Below are 20,376 nucleotides of genomic sequence, written 5' to 3' on the forward strand. Positions count from 1 at the left end.
TACAACCCTCAGGGAGATCTTGTGGCTTGGCTTACCTGTCAGTCTCATGGCTCATATTGGCAAAAGGGAGCAGCCCCTGGGGGTGTCTGAGATAGGGTAGGGGCCTGGATTGGGATAGTGGCTATCGGAACAAGAAACAGGACAGATGCAAGGGATAGTCAAGACACAGAATAAATAAGACTTGGCAACTGGCTGAGTGGGGCGGAGGATGAAGAGGAGGGAAGAATCAAGAATGATTCTAAAAGCTTCAAGCTTTGGTGACTGGGAGAAAATTTCAGAAAGGTCTTCAAAAGCAAGAGGAAAATGGAGAGAAGGGGTATTATTTTTTGAGGGCAATTCAATTTTTGACATGTTGAGTTTGAGACTCGATATACAGGTGAGATAGCTGGAAAAACAGTCCTCGTGTTCAGGGAAGAAGTTGGAGTCAGAAATAGAGACAAGATGTATCTCGAGGGATATGATAATTGACATCAAGAAATAGCAGGAATTAGCAAAGGAAAGAAGAGCAGAGGCAGAATCTTGAGAGAATGCCCATGTTTACAGAAGAAAGCAGACCCCTAGATGACCCCTGCCTAGATTCCACCAGTGTTAGGAGCCAGAGTGGACAAGGCTTCAGGTAGTCCACTGTAGTCTGCCCATAGTGCCATCTGGGGTCTTTCTTTTTTCCTAGTCTTCTTGCCAACATCCTTCTTTAATCCTCCTTTCTAGGATGCCCAGTTCATGCCTATCTCTGTGGGAGTCAGGACCACTAGCCCTCCTCTGACTCTTGGCTTTATGTATCACTTCCCAACATTCACTGGGCACCTTGGAGAGAGTAGTTTCAATAGATAGGGATGGGGTCAGAAGTCAAACTAAAGGGGGTTGGGTAATGAGGTGATGAAAGAAGACCCTCATACTGTCCAGTTTAAGGTAAAGGGTTTCAAGGCTGGGGCAGGGGGAGGGACTGGCATTTATGTGCTGGACACTGTGCTAAGTACTTTATACATATTATCTCATTTAATCTTCACAACAACTCGGAGAACTAAGGACTATTATTACTCTCATTTTGGAGGTGAGAAAACAAATATTAAGTGACTTCCCCAGATTCACTTAACGTAGTTAGACTTGAAGGCTGGATTTGAACTCAGGTCTTTCCTATTCCAGGCCCACCACTATATCCATTGCACTGTCAAGCTGCTGTTCAAACTTCCTTACCCATTGTCTTTATTCTAAAGTTTTATTTATATCTCTTTTTGCATCACAGCCATTTCCAGATATACCTCTCACCATCCTCACCTATCCCCTCCCAGGTTTCATAAAGGAAAAAAAGAAACACATCCACCTAATTAATTGACTATATTTGAGGGGGTAACCATCATGCCTCATCTCTCCAGGGAAAAGGGGAAGGTCCATTTTCTCTTCTCTGGTTTCAAGATTGGTTGTTATAATTATAGACAGTCAGTTTGCATATAAATGAAAATTTATATAGTTGTAGTAATTATGTATGTTGGCCAGATTCTGCTTGCTTTACATCAGTTCTCAGTTCTGAATTTTGAATATGTATCATTTCTTTAAGTATAGTAGTATTCAGTTGTCTTCATTTGCCATTGTTTGTTTAACCTTTCCCCAATCATGGAATCCTAGATGTTAGAACATCAATTTAGAGCTAGAAGGGACCAGAGATGCCTTCTAGTCCAGCCCCCTTAGTTAAGGAACTAAGGCTTAACTAAAGGTTAAGTGACTTGTTTCAGATAACCGCTGAACATTTACTTTTTTTCCAGTACTTTGATGCCTCAAAGAGTACTGTTTTAAACATTTTAGTATATTTTGAACTCTTTCCATCTTTAACTTCCTGTTGAGGCATATGCTCAGTAATGAGCTCTCTGGCTCAAAGGGTATGAATGTTTTCATAACTTTTTTTCCTGAATACAGCACCACCAACAAAGGCAAAATGAAAAGCAGTCCCTGTCCTGAAGAAGTTTACATTATACTAAGGGGAAATCCATGAAGCCAGAAAGGTTAGATCAGTTCACAGCTTAACCAACAGCATATATGTCTGTCTTCCCTATATTCACTATTTCCACTTTTCATCAGCTCTACCAAGTCCTAGCCATTGTCTTTAACTAAAGCCTTTTCCAAGAGGCAGCAGGTCAAATGCAATTGTAAAACCGGTTTACTGCCAGGGGTCTAGAAGCAGAGGCAGAGATGCCTATAGAACTGGATAAATGGGGGTAGATCCTAGGCATCTGGGAAACCTAAGGACGTGATAGATGAGAAGGAAGAAAGAAAGGTAATTAAGAATGATCCATTCTGGTATTCTCTATTGACTTATACTGAGAGAGTGACATTTGGTGCTTTTCTGGAAAAGGAGACTTTTCCTCTTCCAGTATATCTCCAGTACAACAAAGGTTGCTATAGCACACATTTGTCTGCATGATCAACCGGAGAAAAGCTCCTCTGAACTTTTGAGCTTCTTAGAGTGGGCCAGCTTTGGGAGAGTAAGCAAGAGTGCCCCAAATACAGGGGAAGCTTAGCTGCTTCCCCTGCATGGGGTGGGGTGGGGGGGTTGTGTAGATGCAGTGAGAGGACTCTGATAGCCTGCAGTGCAAAGCATGTGCATGGTTTGGGTAGTCTCCTTTTGGGTTTGTTTTATTCAGTAATGTGTCCCTTGAGAAGAGCAGCCTAAGCAGCCTGGGTTACCCTGCAATTTCTCCAAACTATTTGCATGAAATACTGCAGGCAAAAAGCCTAGCCCGTGATAGGCCGTTGCTAGGTAACAACATAATCATCAAGAAATTAGGCTGTCCTTTTTTTTTTCCCGACCCAGAGTATGTGTGTGTGATTGCAGCCTTGTGCAGGAGGCGAGAGAGGGAGTGGAACAAAGAGAGATAAATGGGATGGTCTCCCAGGCCAGGAGGCCACAGCCACAAACCTGCATCCAACGGTAGGACAATCTGTTTGGGGCTGGGATTGTTCCTCTTTCGAGCCAACCTTGGTCTTTTTCCTTTTAAAAAGACAGATCTACTAGGGATGCCCCCACTCACAGGAAACAGTAATAGGGATTAAAGCTGAGTGACTTGGACCTTTGGAGTGATCTTAAGGTTGGTTGGGGAGGGGGTAGTAAGGAACTGGGGTGCTGCAGGCAGTGGTGCTTAATATTCAGGAACCTCTCTTGAAGACAGGCAGTGTGGAAGTGGCTGTGTCTTAGAGAATGTCAGTATGTACGCACGCGCACGTCCAAGCATGTGCACACAGGAGAGGCTGCTGGTGGAAGAGTCTATCTGGGAAAAATGGGAGAATGTATCCATGAGGGTGTATGTTTGTGTGTGTGAGAATGGAAGGACAGAGGGAGAGAGGGGGAGGGAGGAAGAGGGAGGGAAGGGTGACCAGGCATTTCAGTTGAGAAGGAAGAAAAGACCATAGCCTAAGTTTCTGGCCATGTCATTTTTCAAGACCTCTTTCTGTAGAAATTTGCTCCATCTTGAGGCATTTAGTTCTAATGGCATTCAGTCATGCCATAACAGGCCAGCCTTCTGCCCTGTTAGACTTGACAGATGGATGGAGAGGCAAGAGTACCAAGACAGCATTGGCCTCTGTGTGCGTGCATGCATACATGTGTGTGTTCATGTGTACATGAAATTATGTGTAACATCTCTCTTTTCATTCTTCTTATTTCCATGCCTTAAAAGCATGTCAAAATAGTCATTCCAACCTGAATTTTTGTTCTGTAAATTGTTTGTTTGTTGATCTACCTTATCCCTCCTACTTGACTTAAAGTGTCTATTCTGGCTTCTAGCTTCCTGCCTTTACAGTCCTCCAAAAGGCCTTCTCACCCAATCTTCCTTTGCCATCCCACAGACATCACTAAGTCACTGCAACCCTGGGCATTCTAATTGTCTTTTGCCATTCACTGTCTACCAGATTGATGACTCCTCCTGAGTTTAGCTGCCTGTAGTCCCTCTGGGGTCCCTCTCTGTCTGGCTATTCTTCCTGTTCAGTTTTCTCCACCCCCCACCCCCCAACCCAAGATCCCTACTCAAAATCCCCATATCCAGGCTTGTAAGAATCTATTTCACCTGGCTCATATGGAGTCGATATTAAGTCAGGCTTTGTGCAGAGTGGGTAACATTCAGCATGGTAAGAGAAAAAAGAGAAGCTGTTAGTGGAGCCAGGAAACTACAGAAGAGAAACCTCTTCATTCTCTCACACCCTTTCTCTCCCTTTCCCCAGATGTGCAGATGTAGCTACTACTCCAGCTTTGGAACATTTCCAGTGTAGGCAGTCCAAGCTACTGAGTGACCACTTGGCATACTTGCCATGACAAGATCTCTCTCTCCCAGACCCCTACTCTGCCTATCCTCATAGGCAGAGCAGTGTAATAGAAAGAATGTATTTAGAGTCAGAAGACCTGGGCTTGAATCCTGAATCTGACATATATTGTTTGACTCACTTTGGCCAAGTTACAATTTCCTTCATCTAACATGTGCTAATTAGACTAAATGATCTCCAAAGTTTCATGTAGCTCTGAAACCCTGATTTTTTAATCCCTATGTTTCCTTGACTCCATACTTTGTGATATTCCTGGACTCCTCCCATAGGCCACCTCCCCAAATTCTTTCTTGCTACCTCACCAAAAATGGAAATCCTTTGTCCCCTCAACCTTAGTGCTGACTTTCCATAGGACCTTGGAAAGCTTTTATCATCATCCTTCATGTTCCCATCTGTTCATTCACAAGAGTCTAGTGCCTGCATTCTAAGGTTTCTTCAGTGTTTGGCTTTATTGTGTGGCCCAGGGGGAGCAGCTGCTCTGACTCTTAATTGAGAACCACAGCAACTTGATCTTTTGTCCATTTCCACTAGATGGTAAGACTCATAAAAGTCATTACAAGGGAATGTAACTTTGGGCATAGAAGGCATAGAACAAGCATAGAAGTCCATGCCAGTCAACTTATAGGCACAGGATCTCTGTGGTAGAAATAAGGAAATAAGGAAAAGAGAGATCAAAGATTTAACTTTCATAGGCTCACAAAATCTCAGATGAGCCTCAAAGGTCATCTATTCTAGCCCCTACTGGAAACATTGATCTCTACTAAGACATTCCTGACAAGTGATTTTTAGGCTTCTGCATGAAGATTTCTATTGATAAATAACCTCTTTCTCAAGGCAGCATTCTACTTCAAGATACCTCTGACTTTTAGGAAATTTTCTCTTAAATTGAGCCAAATACAGAATGACTCAATTTCCTATAATTTCCAGCTATTGCCATGTTAGCCAAGCAGAATGGTCTAACTCTCCTATTTCACATGATAGCCCTTCAAAACCTTAAAGATAGTTCTCACATGATCCCTAAGTCTTCACTTCTCTAGGTTCAGCATCTCTGAGCCCTTCAACTTGCTCTGGAAAAGTATGATGTCTAGACTCCTCAAGCCTCTGGTTATTATCCTCTAGATTCATTCTAGTTTGTATAGAATGCAGCTATTGACCTAGAATTGGGAGATGGAGAAATTTAGTTTGACAGAGTTCTTAGCAGATTTATTTTTCAAAAAATGTGCTGACTCAAGCACAAGAGAAAAAAGATCTAACTTGCAGATTCTGAAAGGAATCAAACCTGTCCAGTTACAAAGTGGAAGGTTTATCAGGCATGAAGTCATTGGATCCAGGTTTTGATCTTGACTCTCCTGCTTCACGGTCATAGGTCATAGGCCAATCACCAATGACTTCCTTACTCTAGACCTCAGTTCCCTTATGTAGAAGTAGGGCACAGTACAAGATGACCTCCAAGGGACCTGACAGCTTGGAGTTAGAAGAACAACAAGTTCTTCCTTTTCCTAATCTTTTTTTTCCAACATAACTAGACTTTTCTCCTTTTCTTTTCCTTCCCTTTTTTACCTCCCTTTCCCTTTCCCTTTCCCTTTCCTCTGGCCAGAAGCTAATTGAAACTATATTCTGACTTATATAGGGTGACTTTGTTTTCCATAGTTGTAGGCATAAAATCATAGATTTAGAATTGGAATGTATTTTAGAGAGTATTTAGAGAGTATCTTCTCTATCCTCCCTCATTTTTATGGATGGGGAGACTGAAGTTCAGAAAGTGGAAGTGATTTGCTGAAAGTCACTTAGCTCTAAGACAGATTTGAGACCCAAGATTTAAACTCAGCCATTCTGATTTCATATCATGGGTTTTACCTACTAGACCACACCACTGCTCAAATATTCCTCCCCAAGGAAACCCATCTGCCTTCACTTTGTATTCTTTCTCCTCTCAAGAAAGGTGTCAAGTAACAGTTGTCCAGGTGGCTATTTTCCAGTTAGACAAATGAAAACTAAATATATTTAGAAAATATTGGGATTCATTGATGAAGCAAATTTTATTAGGAAGTGTAGTTCATGGATGCAGGTTAGAGGAGTCAGGCTAAAATCATCCTCCAGGCTATCTGATAGGATTTCATCATCTTTCTAAGGCTTCACCTGCAAAGAATAAATAGAGATAACCAAGGAAGACACAAAGCTGGGGCTGATACTCAACTTAGCCAGAATCATCCCAATTATTAAAAAAAGAGTTGAGTGCCTACTATATACTGGGCACTGTGCTGGTCTCTAGGGATATATATATAAAAATGAAACAGTCCCTACCCTCAGGTAGCTTACATCTTCTCAGAGGAGATAATATAACACGTACCCATAAAAGTATATACAAAATAAATACAAGTTGTGTGGCAATTACAGATTCTTGTGAGAGTAGGAACTAGTAGCTATGGGGTTGAAGAAAGACTAGAAGAGATTGCTTAAGCAGAGTTGAAGGAAACAAAGGATTGTAAGAGTCTTGTCCAGCTCTTCATGACCCCAATTGGTGGGTTTGCCATTTCCTTCTCCAGCTTATTTTACATATGGGAAGTGAGGCAAACATACAGCTTACTAGCTGAGACTGTATTTGAACACACTAAGCCCAGGGCTTTATTTACTGAGCTACTTAGCTACCCTGTCTAGACATTATGGATAGCCAATTCAAAGGCATGGAGCTGGAAATGGAAATGGAGAAACAACTAGAAAGCTAGTTTGGCTGGACTATGGGGTTTGGGAAAGGGACTGATGTACAATAAATTTAAAAGAATAGGCAAGAGCCAAATTATGAAGGATTTTTAAAACTAAACAGAAGATTTTCCTTTTTTATCCTGGTGCCAGTGGAGTTTAGGAAGAAACACAAAAAGAGGAAAAGCCTTAGAAAGAAGAGCTGAGGGAAGCAGATTCAGTTGGAAACAGGCCACCAGGAGCCTTTGACCCAACTCCTCCTCAAGACATAAGAATCTATGGAAGAAGTTTACCTAAAGAAGAAAAGTTGTAGGAATGTGATATTTTTCCCCTTTTTTTGCTTGAATCCTATGATTTCATCTCTCTGGTGCTTTCTTGGAGAAAAATTGTAAATTACAAAGTGATTGGGTCCCTGTGGGGTGGGGGTGACTTTCCTGGAGGTAATATAAAAAGAAGGCTTCTGGAGGTCTTGGAGACAGACCTTGATTTGGGCAAGCACCAGTCATGTGACCCTGCATAAGTCACTGGACTTCTCAGAGCTCTATTTATTTAAAAAAAAAACAACTAGAGTAAATAAGATTATAAGGTTTAGAAGGGAACTTAGAAATCTTCTTCAATCACTTCAGCTGATATAATGTAGAAGCCCATAAAAAGGTAAAAAAGAGCTTTTCAACCACAAGGCTAGTTAGTAGCAGAAGTGAGATTTGAACCATCTTCTAAACTCCCAAGCCAGTGCTCTTTCCTCTATCATTTTATACTGCCTGTCTTTCAGGTTTGTTTGTGAGGAAAGTGCTTTGTAAAACCTAAAGTGTTTTAGAAAGGTAAGTTTTTACAAAGAGAATTTCTGTTCAAATATAGAGTTAGACTAAATAATCTGTGATTTCTGTAAATGATCACTTAGAGTGGTCAGTAAATTTTTTGAGCCTTAATGCCACATGAGAAGCTAAGGGGAAAGGAGAGCTGAGGAGGACAAAGCTTGCTAGACTGAGAGACTGGAAACCCAGAGGAAAAGAAAACTTGACCTCCAGCATGTCACTTTTCCTTCTGAGTCTCAGTTCTTTTCTTAAGAAACTTAATATTTGCAAGACCCCACACTACCTATTTCACTACATTTGGAACCTGGAAGCTGCTATTGAAATATAAGCTATTATTAGGGACAGCTCATGGGGGCCCGTTGGCATAAGTCATGGGCCAAGGAGAACAGAAAATGAGAGGAAAAGGAAGAGAAGTCAGCAGGATGGGGACCAGCTGTGCTTTATTACCATTAATATGATTCAGCTGTGGCTATTAGAAACTAGCAGTGGCAGAACCACCAACCAATCTGGGATCATCATGGGCAAAATTCAAGCCCAATTCAGTTCTAAGATGTGGAATTTGTTATCCTCTAGAAAGACTCTGTGGCATTCTTCATAAAAGAATCTTGAAAGTTATCTAGTTCAACCTGTCCCCAGAAGAATATCTCTTTTAACATAATCCCTTTTTAACATCCATAATTATACTGGTGAACCTTCAGGGAACTCAGGTGTTATCTCCTCCAGGAGGAAGACTTTCTTAATTCCTCCTGTTGTTAGTGTCCTCCCCCACAACTATCTTTACATTGTATTTATTCTGTATTCTCTCCTAAAATGGATGCTCCTGACAGGCAGGGACAGCCCCAAAACCAGGACCATACCTGGCAATTGGGAGATAATTAATCACAGTTGGACTGAATTTGATAGCTCTGATTGTTAAAAAAAAAATTATCCTTATATGGAGCGGAAATCTGTCTCTTTGTAGCTTACACCCATTGTTCCTCATTCCTTCAACAATTCAAGGAACATTTATTAAGATATGCATACTAGGTCCAAGAAAAACAACACTAATCTCTCTTTCAGTTGACAGCCTTTCAAATACTTGTATATTGCTCTGTTTCCTACTAAGGCTTCTCTTCAAGCTAACTATGCTGTCTCCTTTGGGGCCCTCCCCTCCCTTGCTGCCCTCACCCACACACACTCTCTTTCTTCAAGCTCCCTCTCCATAGGAAGCCCAGTACCATCCTAGTCATCAGGGTTCCAACATTTCTTCAGTGGGGCACTCAGAAGTGAAGGGAGGCTCCAGATGTCTGGCTGAGGCCATAGATCCTGCAAAACTATCCTCATTCCTCCTGGGCTACACTCTTGCTTCTGCTTTTACCCCAGTGTATTTGCTTTTGGTAGCTGCCTTGTCCGGTTGAACTTGTGATCCAGTCACACCCACAGGTGTTTTCCACAGGAGCTGCTCTCTGACTATTTTTCCATCTTCCTCTTCCACTTTTCACCCTCAGGCCACAGAAAACCCCCAGGTTTTCAGAACTAGCTCTACTGACCTGGAGTCCTTGGTTTTTCCAGGAAGATTATGTAACTAGACTGATGCAAACCAATATTTTAGCTCTTCCCGAGCCCTTTGCTGCTGTTTCTCTTGACCAGGTGCTAGTTGGCACCTAGGGTCTGTGACCTGCCCTGGCCTGCTTCACCCTGCCTGTTTCCCTGAAGACTCCAGCTTCTGTTGTAGCAGTTGTCACCACAGCTTTTATGGAGCTGATCAGACCTCTCATTTCCTGTTGACCCCCGCCTGTGTCCCTCATAAATGCCCCCAAGAGACTTCAGACAGAGTTCTTAGGATTCTGCTGCACCAGAGGATCTGCAATTCACAGCAAATGGATTTTGCGATAGAAGCCTAGTGTTTCCTAGACTTGGTGGCACCTGGGGAGTGGATGGGGAGAAGCCTTAACCACATTTCTCCAGCCACTGGACCTGGGCTCTTTGGTCAGCAAAGACCTGTAATAGATCACCAAATGAGCCTGTTCTAATCAGCATGCCAGTTAGTATTTCTCTAAGGAAAGATTATAGAAAAATAAGAACTTACATGTGTAGTGGCTTGGGAAGTGGAGCAGAATAGAGCCCAGGTATGGCTGACTTCTGGTTCTTGTATCAATCACCCCGTACAGCTTGTATCCTGTTACTTCACTCCTCTGTTTGGATATTTTCAGTGTCTCCCCATTGTCTAGCTAAAAAAAAAAAAATTCTTGCTCTTGAGTCTGGCATTCAGTGCACTCCATAACTAGTCCCAGATTTTCTGAGAGCACTTAGTACTGGAAGTACAAAATCACAGAATGTTAGACCTGGCAAGAACCTGTCTAGCCCCCCATTTTAACATAAATTTAGAGGAAATGATTTGCTTAAGGTCACATAGCTGGCAAACTGCAGAGGCCAGAAGAGTTCAGTCTTCTTTCCCCGCTACCATTTATTTATCCTATGTACATACAATCTTCATCTGTAAACATGATTAATCCCTCTTAGTAGATTGTTGATTTTTTGAAGGTAGGAGCTGTGTCTTATTTATATTTTTATCTTCCCCAGTGAATTCATGATGCACAATAGGTGCTTGATAAATGTTTTAACTAATTCATGGTTTTATGAATAAGAAGTTGCTGTTTGTTCACCAGGGAGAGGAGCTAAAAAAACTGAGATGACAGACTAGGAGGGAAGACATGGAATTATATGATGTTGTGAGATCCTATTGGACATTGTGTATTTGTCAGTTGGGTCTTGAACCTTTGTTATAAGAGGGGTGGAGGGAGAGGATATACACAATATTCAAATTTTTGAGTAGATTTCTCATGCTTTGTGGAGTTCCCTACAATAATTACCCCATTCATGCCTATCTATATTATGAAACTGTTAGCCATATTCTTTCCAAAGTTCTTCATGGTAGGTACATTATAAAGTGTATTCCTTACTTTCTCTTGTCATTCTGAAGATAACATCAGATGCAGTATTTTGATTGTTTACTGTTTATCCCCCTTTTTTCCCCCATTAATAATTTTTACTTATGCCTTTTGCAGTCTATGAACAAAAACTATAAATAAAAGTTATTAATTGGGAAAAATGAATATATGTATGTTGGGAGGGTTAAGAGTATATCATCCTAACTGATGCTGAGTGAGATGAGCAGAACCAGAATAATATTATATACCATAAGAGCAACATGGAGTTGATGATCAACCTTAATGGACTTGCTCAGTTCATCAGTGCAATGATCAAGGACAATTTAGGATATCTGCAATGGAGAATACCAACTGTATCTAAAGAAAGAGCTGTGGAGTTTAAACAAAGACCAAAGACTATCACCTTTAATTTTTTAAAAAGTTATGTATTATGTAAGTTTGCTATCTCTTATATTTTATTTTTTCCTTAAGGATATGATTTTTCTCAACACATTCAATTTGGATCAATGTATAGCATGGAAACAATGAAGACAATCAGACTGCCTTCCATGAAGGGGGGGGGAGGCAAAAGAGATTGGAGGGAAAAATTGCAAAATTTTATAAAAAGAGTACACTATCTTAGAATCAAAGGGAAATTGAAATATCCAGTAGGAGGTGATGGACTGCAATATATAAAAGTTGCAGAAAGGGCAAGAGAGGGGCGGCTAGGTGGCGCGGATAGAGCACTGGCCCTGGAGTCAGGAGGACCTGAGTTCAAGTCTGGCCTCAGAAACTTAATAATTACCTAGTTGTGTGGCCTTGGATAAGCCAGTTAACCCCATTGCCTTGCAAAAACCAGAAAGGAAGGAAGGAAGGAAGGAAGGAAGGAAGGAAGGAAGGAAGGAAGGAAGGAAGGAAGGAAGAAAAAAGAAAGGAAAGAAAGAAAGAAAGAGGAATTTTTATGTCCTGTTTGCCTGACTAGACTATAAACTGATTGAAAGTGAGCACTATGTCTTCTATTTCTTTGTATAAACAGGATCTATCACAGGACCCAACACACTCTAGGGATTTGTTAAATTTGTAGAGATTTTATGCTTTGGGGGAAGGAATGAGAAAATCATAGTTAGGTGAGACTTCAGAAAGTCTAATCCTGAACCTAAAGTACACAGTCATCCTTTAAGACATTTAGTTAAGGAGAACTCACTGCAACCAAGATGACCTACTCCCTTTTTAGATAGTTTTAAATTATTGAGCTCTAAACTGTTGTATATGTATGTCATTGAACACCATTGTCCTATTAAAAGCCAGGAGGGATGGGAATTCAGGGAAGCCTGGAGGGATTTGCATGAACTGATGCTGAGTGAGATGAGCAGAACCAGAAAAACACTGTACACCCTAACAGCAACATGGGGGTGATGATCAACCTTGATGGACTCGATCATTCTATCAATGCAACAATAAGGGACAATTTGGGGCTGTCTGCAATGGAGAATACCATCTGTGTCCTGAGAAAGAACTGTGGAGTTTGAACAAAGATCAAGGACTAATACCTTTAATTTATTGGGAAAAAATTGATATCTTATTGTCTGATTTTGCTGTCTCTTATACTTTATGTTTCTTCCTTAAAGATACGATTTTTCTCTCATCACATTCAGTTTGAATCAATGTATACCATGAAAACAGTGTAAAGACTGGCAAATTGCCTTCTGTGGGGAATGGGAGGGATGGGAAGTAAGATTAGGGAAAAGGTTGTAAAACTCAAATAAAATCTTTAAGTACAATAAATAAATTATTGAGCTATAATCTACTTCTTTGAAATATTCATCCATTGATCCTAATTCTTAGAAGCTTAGTAAAATGTCTAAATCCTCTTCAACCTAACCACTTTTCATGTAGTTGAGATAGTGATGATGTTTCCTGAATTGCTAATTAATTTATAATATTATTAAATGCAGCAGGCAAGGCCAGTTCTTGGGGTTCTTGTCTGGAAAGAACAGGAGTTTGGAGTCTCATATTTATAAAGATTTTTTGGGGGGACAGACAGCTCTTATCTGTGCCAGTTTGGGGTTCTTTAGGATAATCTCAAAGTTATCAATAATACTTTAGGTTTTGTTCATTAACATTCACATCATCTCAAAGTTATCAACAAGTAGTATTTTTCTGGACTTACTGTGACTGGAACTTAGCTGAGGCTTATAGAACATGGGCACTCAGCAGGACTGAAAGGCTCTTACACGAAGGCTTAGTAGGATTCTCCTGATTTAGCATAAAGTCTCAATGTTATTCTTCTAGTTCATTTCTGATACAGTCTGGCAAGTAACTTATTTTCCTTTAATGTATGGGACAATGTGTAAGTAACTTCTAGATTCTCATTTACAATCTATTTTTCTACCATAATTATTTTATACTAGCTACTTATAAACATATTATATTTAACTGGAAGAGAGGGAAGATGGTCAGGGAGACCAGAACTAGATGCAATTTTAACACATTTTTCCCATTGCTAAATCTAAAATATCTTCAGTTTCTTCTGATAGAGCCTGGTTTCCAATTTTCTCATCCTTGTTGCCTTTCTCTTGATGCTTCCCTGGACTTAATATTGCCCTTCTTAAAATGAGAGGCCTAGAATCGAAGATGGTGTTCCAGATGTAGTTTGACCAAGGAATAGTACAGCAATGTAATCACTTTCCTTGTTTTCAGCACTAAACTTTTATATTTATACAGCCTGTTAATCTATATACTGATACTGTGCAATAAGAATGTAAACTCAGGGCAGCTAGGTTACACAATGGATAGAGAACCAGTCCTGAAGTCAGGAGGACCTGAGTTCAAATTTGTTCTCAGACACTTTATAATTACCTTGTTGTGTGACCTTGGGCAAGTCACTTAACACCATTGCCTTGCAAAAAAAAATTTCCTTATTTTAAAAATGAGTATAATAATACATATAGTAACCACCTTACCAAGATTAGTATGAAGGCAAATTAGGGTGATTCATCTAGGTACAATGCAAATGTTGAGTGCTGGATGTCAGTTACGCAGTGTATTTTTTAAACCCAGGTATAGAATTCCATATTTATCACTATCAGAATTCAGTTCTCCACTCTCTGCTCCACTTCCACTTTTTGGAATCCCTGATCCCTGCAAGACTCAGCTTCAGCATCACTGGCTGCTGGTGTCTCACTCTCTCCCCAAGATTACCTTGAATCTGTTTTGTAGGCAAATGTGGCATGTTGAGAACATAAACTTTCTCTGTCCAGGGACCAGTTCACTTTGGTTTGGTATCTTCAGATTGCCCCAGCATGTGACTCCAGCCATCTTTCAATTTCCCATGCCTGCCGCTATATACTACTGATCACTGATATCTGCCAGGTGTCTGTGAGGTTGTCTTGGTAATGCAGTGGGAAGAGGACTGGATGAGGAGTCTGGAAAGCCCTTCACCAAAGTCTTCAAGTGCTTAATAATTATATGACTACAGGAGAGTTATTTCTCTGCATCTCAACTTTTTCATGTGTAAAATGGGAAGAATACTATATATACGCTCCCAGTCTTTAATGCATAGGGTTTCTGTGAAATTAAAATGAGATAATGTATGTACCATTGTTATATAAATATTATTTATTCAGTTCAATAAACATTAAGGGAATAAAGGATTTTATGTTCTCTTATTTTCCTTAAGGATATCATCAATATATGCTTAGATCACTCTCATAAAGGTTGTGTTGAAATAAGAAAGGGATATGTGACAGTAACTTAGGTCCTTATTTATCTTTTTTGGAATATATACATATATTTTATGTTTTAAATAGTAAATTATCTCTTTGCCCCTCACCTTGCAGAAGTCTTGAAAATCAATTCCTAATGATTTAAAAATGTGGCCACCTCCAATGCCTGTGTGTACCGAGTAGTCTAGCAATTCTTCCCAGCATTTGCCTCTGAAACTTCATTTCCACTTCCTCATATAGCACCTCAAATATTGAGATGTTAGAATCCATATGTGTTGGATAATAAGAATAACCCATTTTAATGAGGTCCACTTATACCTAGAAGAGATCAGTTCACACAGGACAAACCAAATGAATGAGGAATTCCTATTGCCCAGACTATGATGTCTTGAAGTTGAGTGAATAGAATTTTTATTTTGGCTTGGAGGGGAATGATAGAACTTTAATTTTGGCTTGGAGGGGGGATAGAACTTTGATTTCAGCTGTCAGTTACATATATTTAGTATAAACACTACAGAGAGACAATGAACTGGGCTCAAAATGGAAAAGAAAAAATAAGCATCACATTTAGGAAATTATGCTGTATTTTCTTTTAAAAATACATATTTATTTGGGATTTTTTTTTACAGTATCCCTTTCCTTGTCCCCTCCAGAACTCATATAGCAAATTAAAAAAAGAAAGAAAAGGAATGAAAAAAAAGAGGAAAATCAATCAATCCTTTGAAAAGGTATTAAAATATATTCAGTGCACCACACCCCTGGACCTTAACTGCTGTAAAGAAAAGCATGGAAGTGTCTTCTTATAGCTCTTCTTGGAATTGTGTTTGTTCTTTGCAGTTTTGCAGCTTTCACCTTTGATTTTTTTGTGGTACTTTCTATTATATGGTGGTAGTTATCATACATACTGCTTTCTAGGTTCTATTCCCTTTACTCTGCATCAAATCATATAAATCTTCTATTCTTCTCTGTCATATTTGTCATTCCTTATGGCACAGTAATAGTCCATTGCATTCATGTTTGTGCTGCATTTTCAGTGATCTCAAGCAGTTCCCTAATGTAGGAGTACATCTTCTTAATAGGAGTATTCACCTGGTGATGCTAACTGTGAATCATGGAACATAATTACCTTTGTTGTCTTTGCACTCATTGTTTCGCATTTGTTACCAGTATATTAGGTTATGTTTTGTCATGTTGTTCCCAGAAATGACTCAGAAAAGATTTTGCACAGTGCTGAATTCAAGTTCCAGGTGATCCCAGTTTGCAAAAGTGAATGGAAATTGTGCTGCTGAATGTCAGTTTGATACTTCTCCTACTGAGAAAACAATCCAAGACTGGCTCTGGGAAGAAGAAACCCTACTGAATTCACCGCAATAGAAGAAGGCCATGAGAGGCAAGTCAGCAAAATGGCCTGATTTAGAGAGGGAATTGAACATATGGATTGATGAACAAAAGTCAATTGGAATTCCTGTGTCCACCAAGATGGTTCAGGACAAGGTTAGAACTGCTGATGAAAAAGACATAACTGATTTCCAAGGAGAAAACAGTTGGTGCTTCAAGTTCATGAAACAGAATGGACTAAGCATAAGCATGTGTACATACACCAGATTTGCCCAAAAGAAGCCTGAAAGCTATGAGCAGAAGTCCTTGACTTTCATATTGAATAAAACTTGAGGTCAATAACTTTATGTAATACTTTTTTTTCAAATTTTGGGCCCCAAAATTAATCTTTGTCTTATACATGGGAAATATGGTAATTAGGTCCTGCTTTTCATGTGAACAAAATTGAGAAATTTCAATTTGTTGCTAACACAGACAGATTCAGAATTGGTTAGATGAACATTAGACTGAATTTGATAAACTGAAATTCAAAAGGGATAAACAAATTCTGAACCTGGATATAAAATAATCAGCTAACTTCACATGTACAAGATAAGAGAGGCATGGATAGATAGCAGTTGTTCTGAAAAGGATCTTAGGGATTTTAGTTACACAAACTCATTAGAAGTTAGCAGTGAAATATGAAAGACAAAAATGTTAATGTTGTCTTGAACCATGACATTGAGTCAGTATCTGCTTCCAGGAGCAGGAAAGTGATAATCCCACTGTATTTTGCTATTGTTACATCTCATCTCTATTATTTTGTTTGGCTCTGGACACACAATTTAATTTGTCATTGGTAAGTTGGAGAGTATCCAGGGGAAGGCAGTTAAAATGGTGAAAGTTCTTGAGTTCATGACATATGAGGGTCATTTGAAGGAAAGGGTCATGATTAAACTGGAGAGAAGAAGTCTCAGGTAGGATATGAATGATAGCTGTATTTGTAAATTTGGAGGGATTGTCTCATGGAGAAAGAATTATATTTACTCTTTTTGGCCCCAGGGGTTAGAACCAGGAGCAATGCAAAGGAGTCTCAGAGGATGGTGTAGGCTTGATATTGGGAAAACCTTCTAACAATGATAGCTGACCAAATGTGAAGTAGCCTTCCTTGAGTGGTGGTGAGTTCCTTGAGAGTCTAGCTAAAGACTTGTTGAATGCACTAAAATGGGCATTCCTTCATGCATGGGTTAGGCTAGATGACTGATGAAGTTTTTTCCAACTGTCAAATCCTAGGATTCTGTGATTCTTGTTACCCAGGAAATATGTGAACAACGAAGATGAGGGCCAGTCTTGGAGGAAGAACTAGGAAGCACAAGGTATGTGCTCAGCCTGAGGCTATTGTTCATTTTAATTAGCAACTGGCAAAGACATAGATGTCTAGTTAGATATGTAGGTAACATGAGAGGAGGAGAGTAGTAAGACACTGGATGACCAGTCCAAAATGCTCTTAATGCCCAGAAATATTGGGATGAATTTCAAATGGTGACATTGATTAGGGAACAATGTAGTCATACTTTTGGGCTCCAAAGTGAGTAGTATCTTGTGGTACATAAGAATACTAGACTAGGAATTAGGGAAACCTGGATTCAAATCCTAACCCAGATATTGTCAAGCTGTGTGACCCACAGAATTTAAGTCTCAATTTCTTTATCTGTAAAGCAGGATAATAACATCACTTGCCTCACTAGGCTTTTGTGAGGTTCAAATGAGGTAATTTTTGTACAGCATTTTGCCAACCTTAGCTAATTTAAAAAAATTAGTTCATTTGAAAAATATTGGGGTGTTAAGCTCAATATGAATCAACATTGTGCTCTGGTAACCAAGAAGTCATTCCAGTAAACCTCAGCAAATCTCAGACTCCAGAAGAGCAGATTCTGCTCTGCAAACTCTATTACTTGCTCCTTTCATTTTCCACTTCAGCCCTCCCATCAACTGTCCTTGCACTGTGTAGGCCCACCTTTTCCTTTAGGATTCCTTCTCTGTAAGGAAATTTTAGAATCAATTGTCTTCTCATGCTCCCATCTTCTAGATCTTGAGACCCAGGCCCTGTATCCTTGGTGCTCCTTTGCAGTTTTAATTATACCTTCTTTCTCACCACCTTTCCTTAGGCTCCCACCCACTGATCCTAGGAGTGGAGTTAATTTCCTTTTCCTTTCCATTGTACTTTCCTGCCTTCATTCAGTAATTTGTCTTTCTTTGATGTTCACTCTGTCCAATTCATATCACCTAATCCAGATCTTAGTGAACATTATTTAGATCATCTTTCTTTCTCAGAGCTTAATGCCTGGCTCTTATTTCCCTCTATATCTTAATTCCTATATTAACACAAAAGGAAGCACAAAATTTTACATGTATATAAACACACATACATGTACATATATGTATGTATGTATATGTGTGTATATGTTGTAGAGAGAGAAGGGGGAAAGAGATTATTAATTTCTCTTCAATTCCTATGTTTTTTGTGAGGTTCTATCTCATAGCAATATTCTACACAAAGGGATAGTCATTTTTGCTCTTGTCATCACCCACAAGCACTTCTATAACTGAGATCTCTGAAATTCCTTTATCCTAGAATTCCATTCCTCTCTATTTATTATTCCTTCTACACTATTCTCACTACAATTCTCAATCCCTATACTTGTCAGTACTTTGCCAGGTCATCATCTCCGATCTGACTTTCTTTCCTTTCCAATCTCTCCTAGTGAACCATTCAGTTCAACTTTACCCTAGCCCTTATTCCTGAAATGCTTGCTTCCTTCTTCTGTCACTGATCATGCTTTACTGAATCCCAAATTTGGATTACTTCCACAATCCACTTCCTGCTCCAACGCATGATACTGAAGAGTGTGGGAAGAGAAGTCTCTCACATGTGCTTCAAATTTATATCAACTGTGCCCTCATTGCAATAAGACAATTCTTTTTTACTCATCCTCATTTGATTCTGTATCCTATTGTCCACAACATCTGTTGCAGACCTTTTCTTCCCTTCTCAATCCTCTTGAAATCATTTCTCAACTCACATAGCAAGAAGAGAATTAGAAACATAAAGTGAGGAGCACACACATAACCTATAATACTTCAGTCCCTTTGGAGAGTGGGCTCAAGCTGCTACAAAGTATTTGCCTCATTAAGATAATGAAATGAATCAGTCCCATGCTTGAAGGACAAGATACTATCTTCATCCACTTTTAGGTGGGATCCTGGAGATTGCTCCTTGGGACAACTTTGAGCTCAGATGTCAGTGGACCTCTGGTCCTCCAACTTTTAGAACCTCACAGGACCATTCTGTTTCCAATATACCTTCAATTAAGAGCAGGAAGGAACAGACATAACAGGAGCAGAATTGCCATGACTCCAAAGCCACATGGTAAGGCTTCTACCATGCTTCTAACTGAAACATAGCCAGGAAATAGTGATTTAATGGATTAATAATTTTGTAGGCATAATGTGTTCCTGTTCGACAGCCAATCAAAAGGCTCTTTTTTTGCATTAGGTACAACATGCTATATATACGTAGAAGAACTTTACTCTCAGGCCCCTGATATATTCACCTAATTTTTTACAACATAAATAATTTTTCTGTAATGCTGTTCCTGTCCCAAACCCATACTGCACTCATTTCAGCAGTATACATGAAATCCTCCTACCTTTCTACTCTTCTGCAATCTCACTGTTCTTCTTCAAGGAAGATGTTTCAGTATCAGTTTTCTAGAACTGAAATTATTTAACTCAGAGTTCAGTTGTTTTTTGTGCTGTTATCTTTTGAGTTATGTATATTTTTTCTTGAGTCTGCTTTCTTTTTTTAAAATTTATTTATTATTGAATTTTACAATTTTTCCCCCCAATCTCACTTCCCTCCCCCCACCCTCCCAGACTCCCAGAAGGCAGTCTATTAGTCTTTTTTTTTTAGGTTTTTGCAAGGCAAATGGGGTTAAGTGGTGTGTCCAAGGCCACACAGCTAGGTAATTATTAAGTGTCTGAGATCGGATTTGAACCCAGGTATTCTTGACTCCAAGGCCGATGCTTTATCCACTACACCACCTAGCTGCCCCCAGTCTATTAGTCTTTACATTGTTTTCATGCTATACATTGATCTAAATTGAATGTGTTGAGAGAGAAATCATATCCTTAAGGAAAAATAAAATAAAATATAAGAGATAGCAAAATTACATAAGATTTTTTTTTAATTAAAGGTAATATTCTTTGGTCTTTGCTCAAACTCCACAGTTCTTTCTCTGAACACAGATGGTATTCTCCATTGCAGATACCTTAGAATTGTCTCTGATTGTTGCACTTATGAAATGAGCAAGTCCATTAAGATTGATCATTAACCCCATGTTGCTGTTAGGGTATACAATGTTCTTCTGATTCTGCTAATCTTGCTCAGCATCAATTCATGCAAATCCCTCCAGGATTCTCTGAATTCCCATTCCTCCTAATTTCTAATACAACAATAGGTTCCATGACATACATATACCACAATTTGTTCAGCCATTCCCCAATTGATGGATATTCACTCAATTTCCAATTCTTTGCTAC

At 39.4% G+C, this 20,376-nt stretch overlaps 1 protein-coding gene across 14 annotated transcripts in view; it reads left to right on the forward strand.

Moving 5' to 3' along the window:
• The window catches only part of PHC2 (polyhomeotic homolog 2), a 145,837-nt gene that overhangs the window by 52,817 nt on the left and 72,644 nt on the right, over positions 1-20,376 (forward strand). For 4 of the 14 annotated variants that reach the window (XM_074217840.1, XM_074217845.1, XM_074217841.1 and 1 more), the window contains one exon: positions 17,068-17,150. The exons of 4 other annotated variants lie outside the window; for them this stretch is intronic. In XM_074217840.1, coding sequence (XP_074073941.1) covers positions 17,112-17,150 — 39 coding nt within the window. In that variant the 5' untranslated portion in view covers positions 17,068-17,111. Of the gene's footprint in view, positions 1-2,586; positions 2,924-16,836; positions 16,953-17,067; positions 17,151-20,376 lie in introns of those variants that run through there. 6 more of the 14 variants (XM_074217842.1, XM_074217846.1, XM_074217843.1 and 3 more) reach the window with 3 other exon arrangements.

The sequence above is a fragment of the Macrotis lagotis genome, chromosome 1 (genome assembly GCF_037893015.1).
Source record: "Macrotis lagotis isolate mMagLag1 chromosome 1, bilby.v1.9.chrom.fasta, whole genome shotgun sequence".
NCBI classification, from domain to species: Eukaryota; Metazoa; Chordata; class Mammalia; order Peramelemorphia; family Peramelidae; genus Macrotis; species Macrotis lagotis.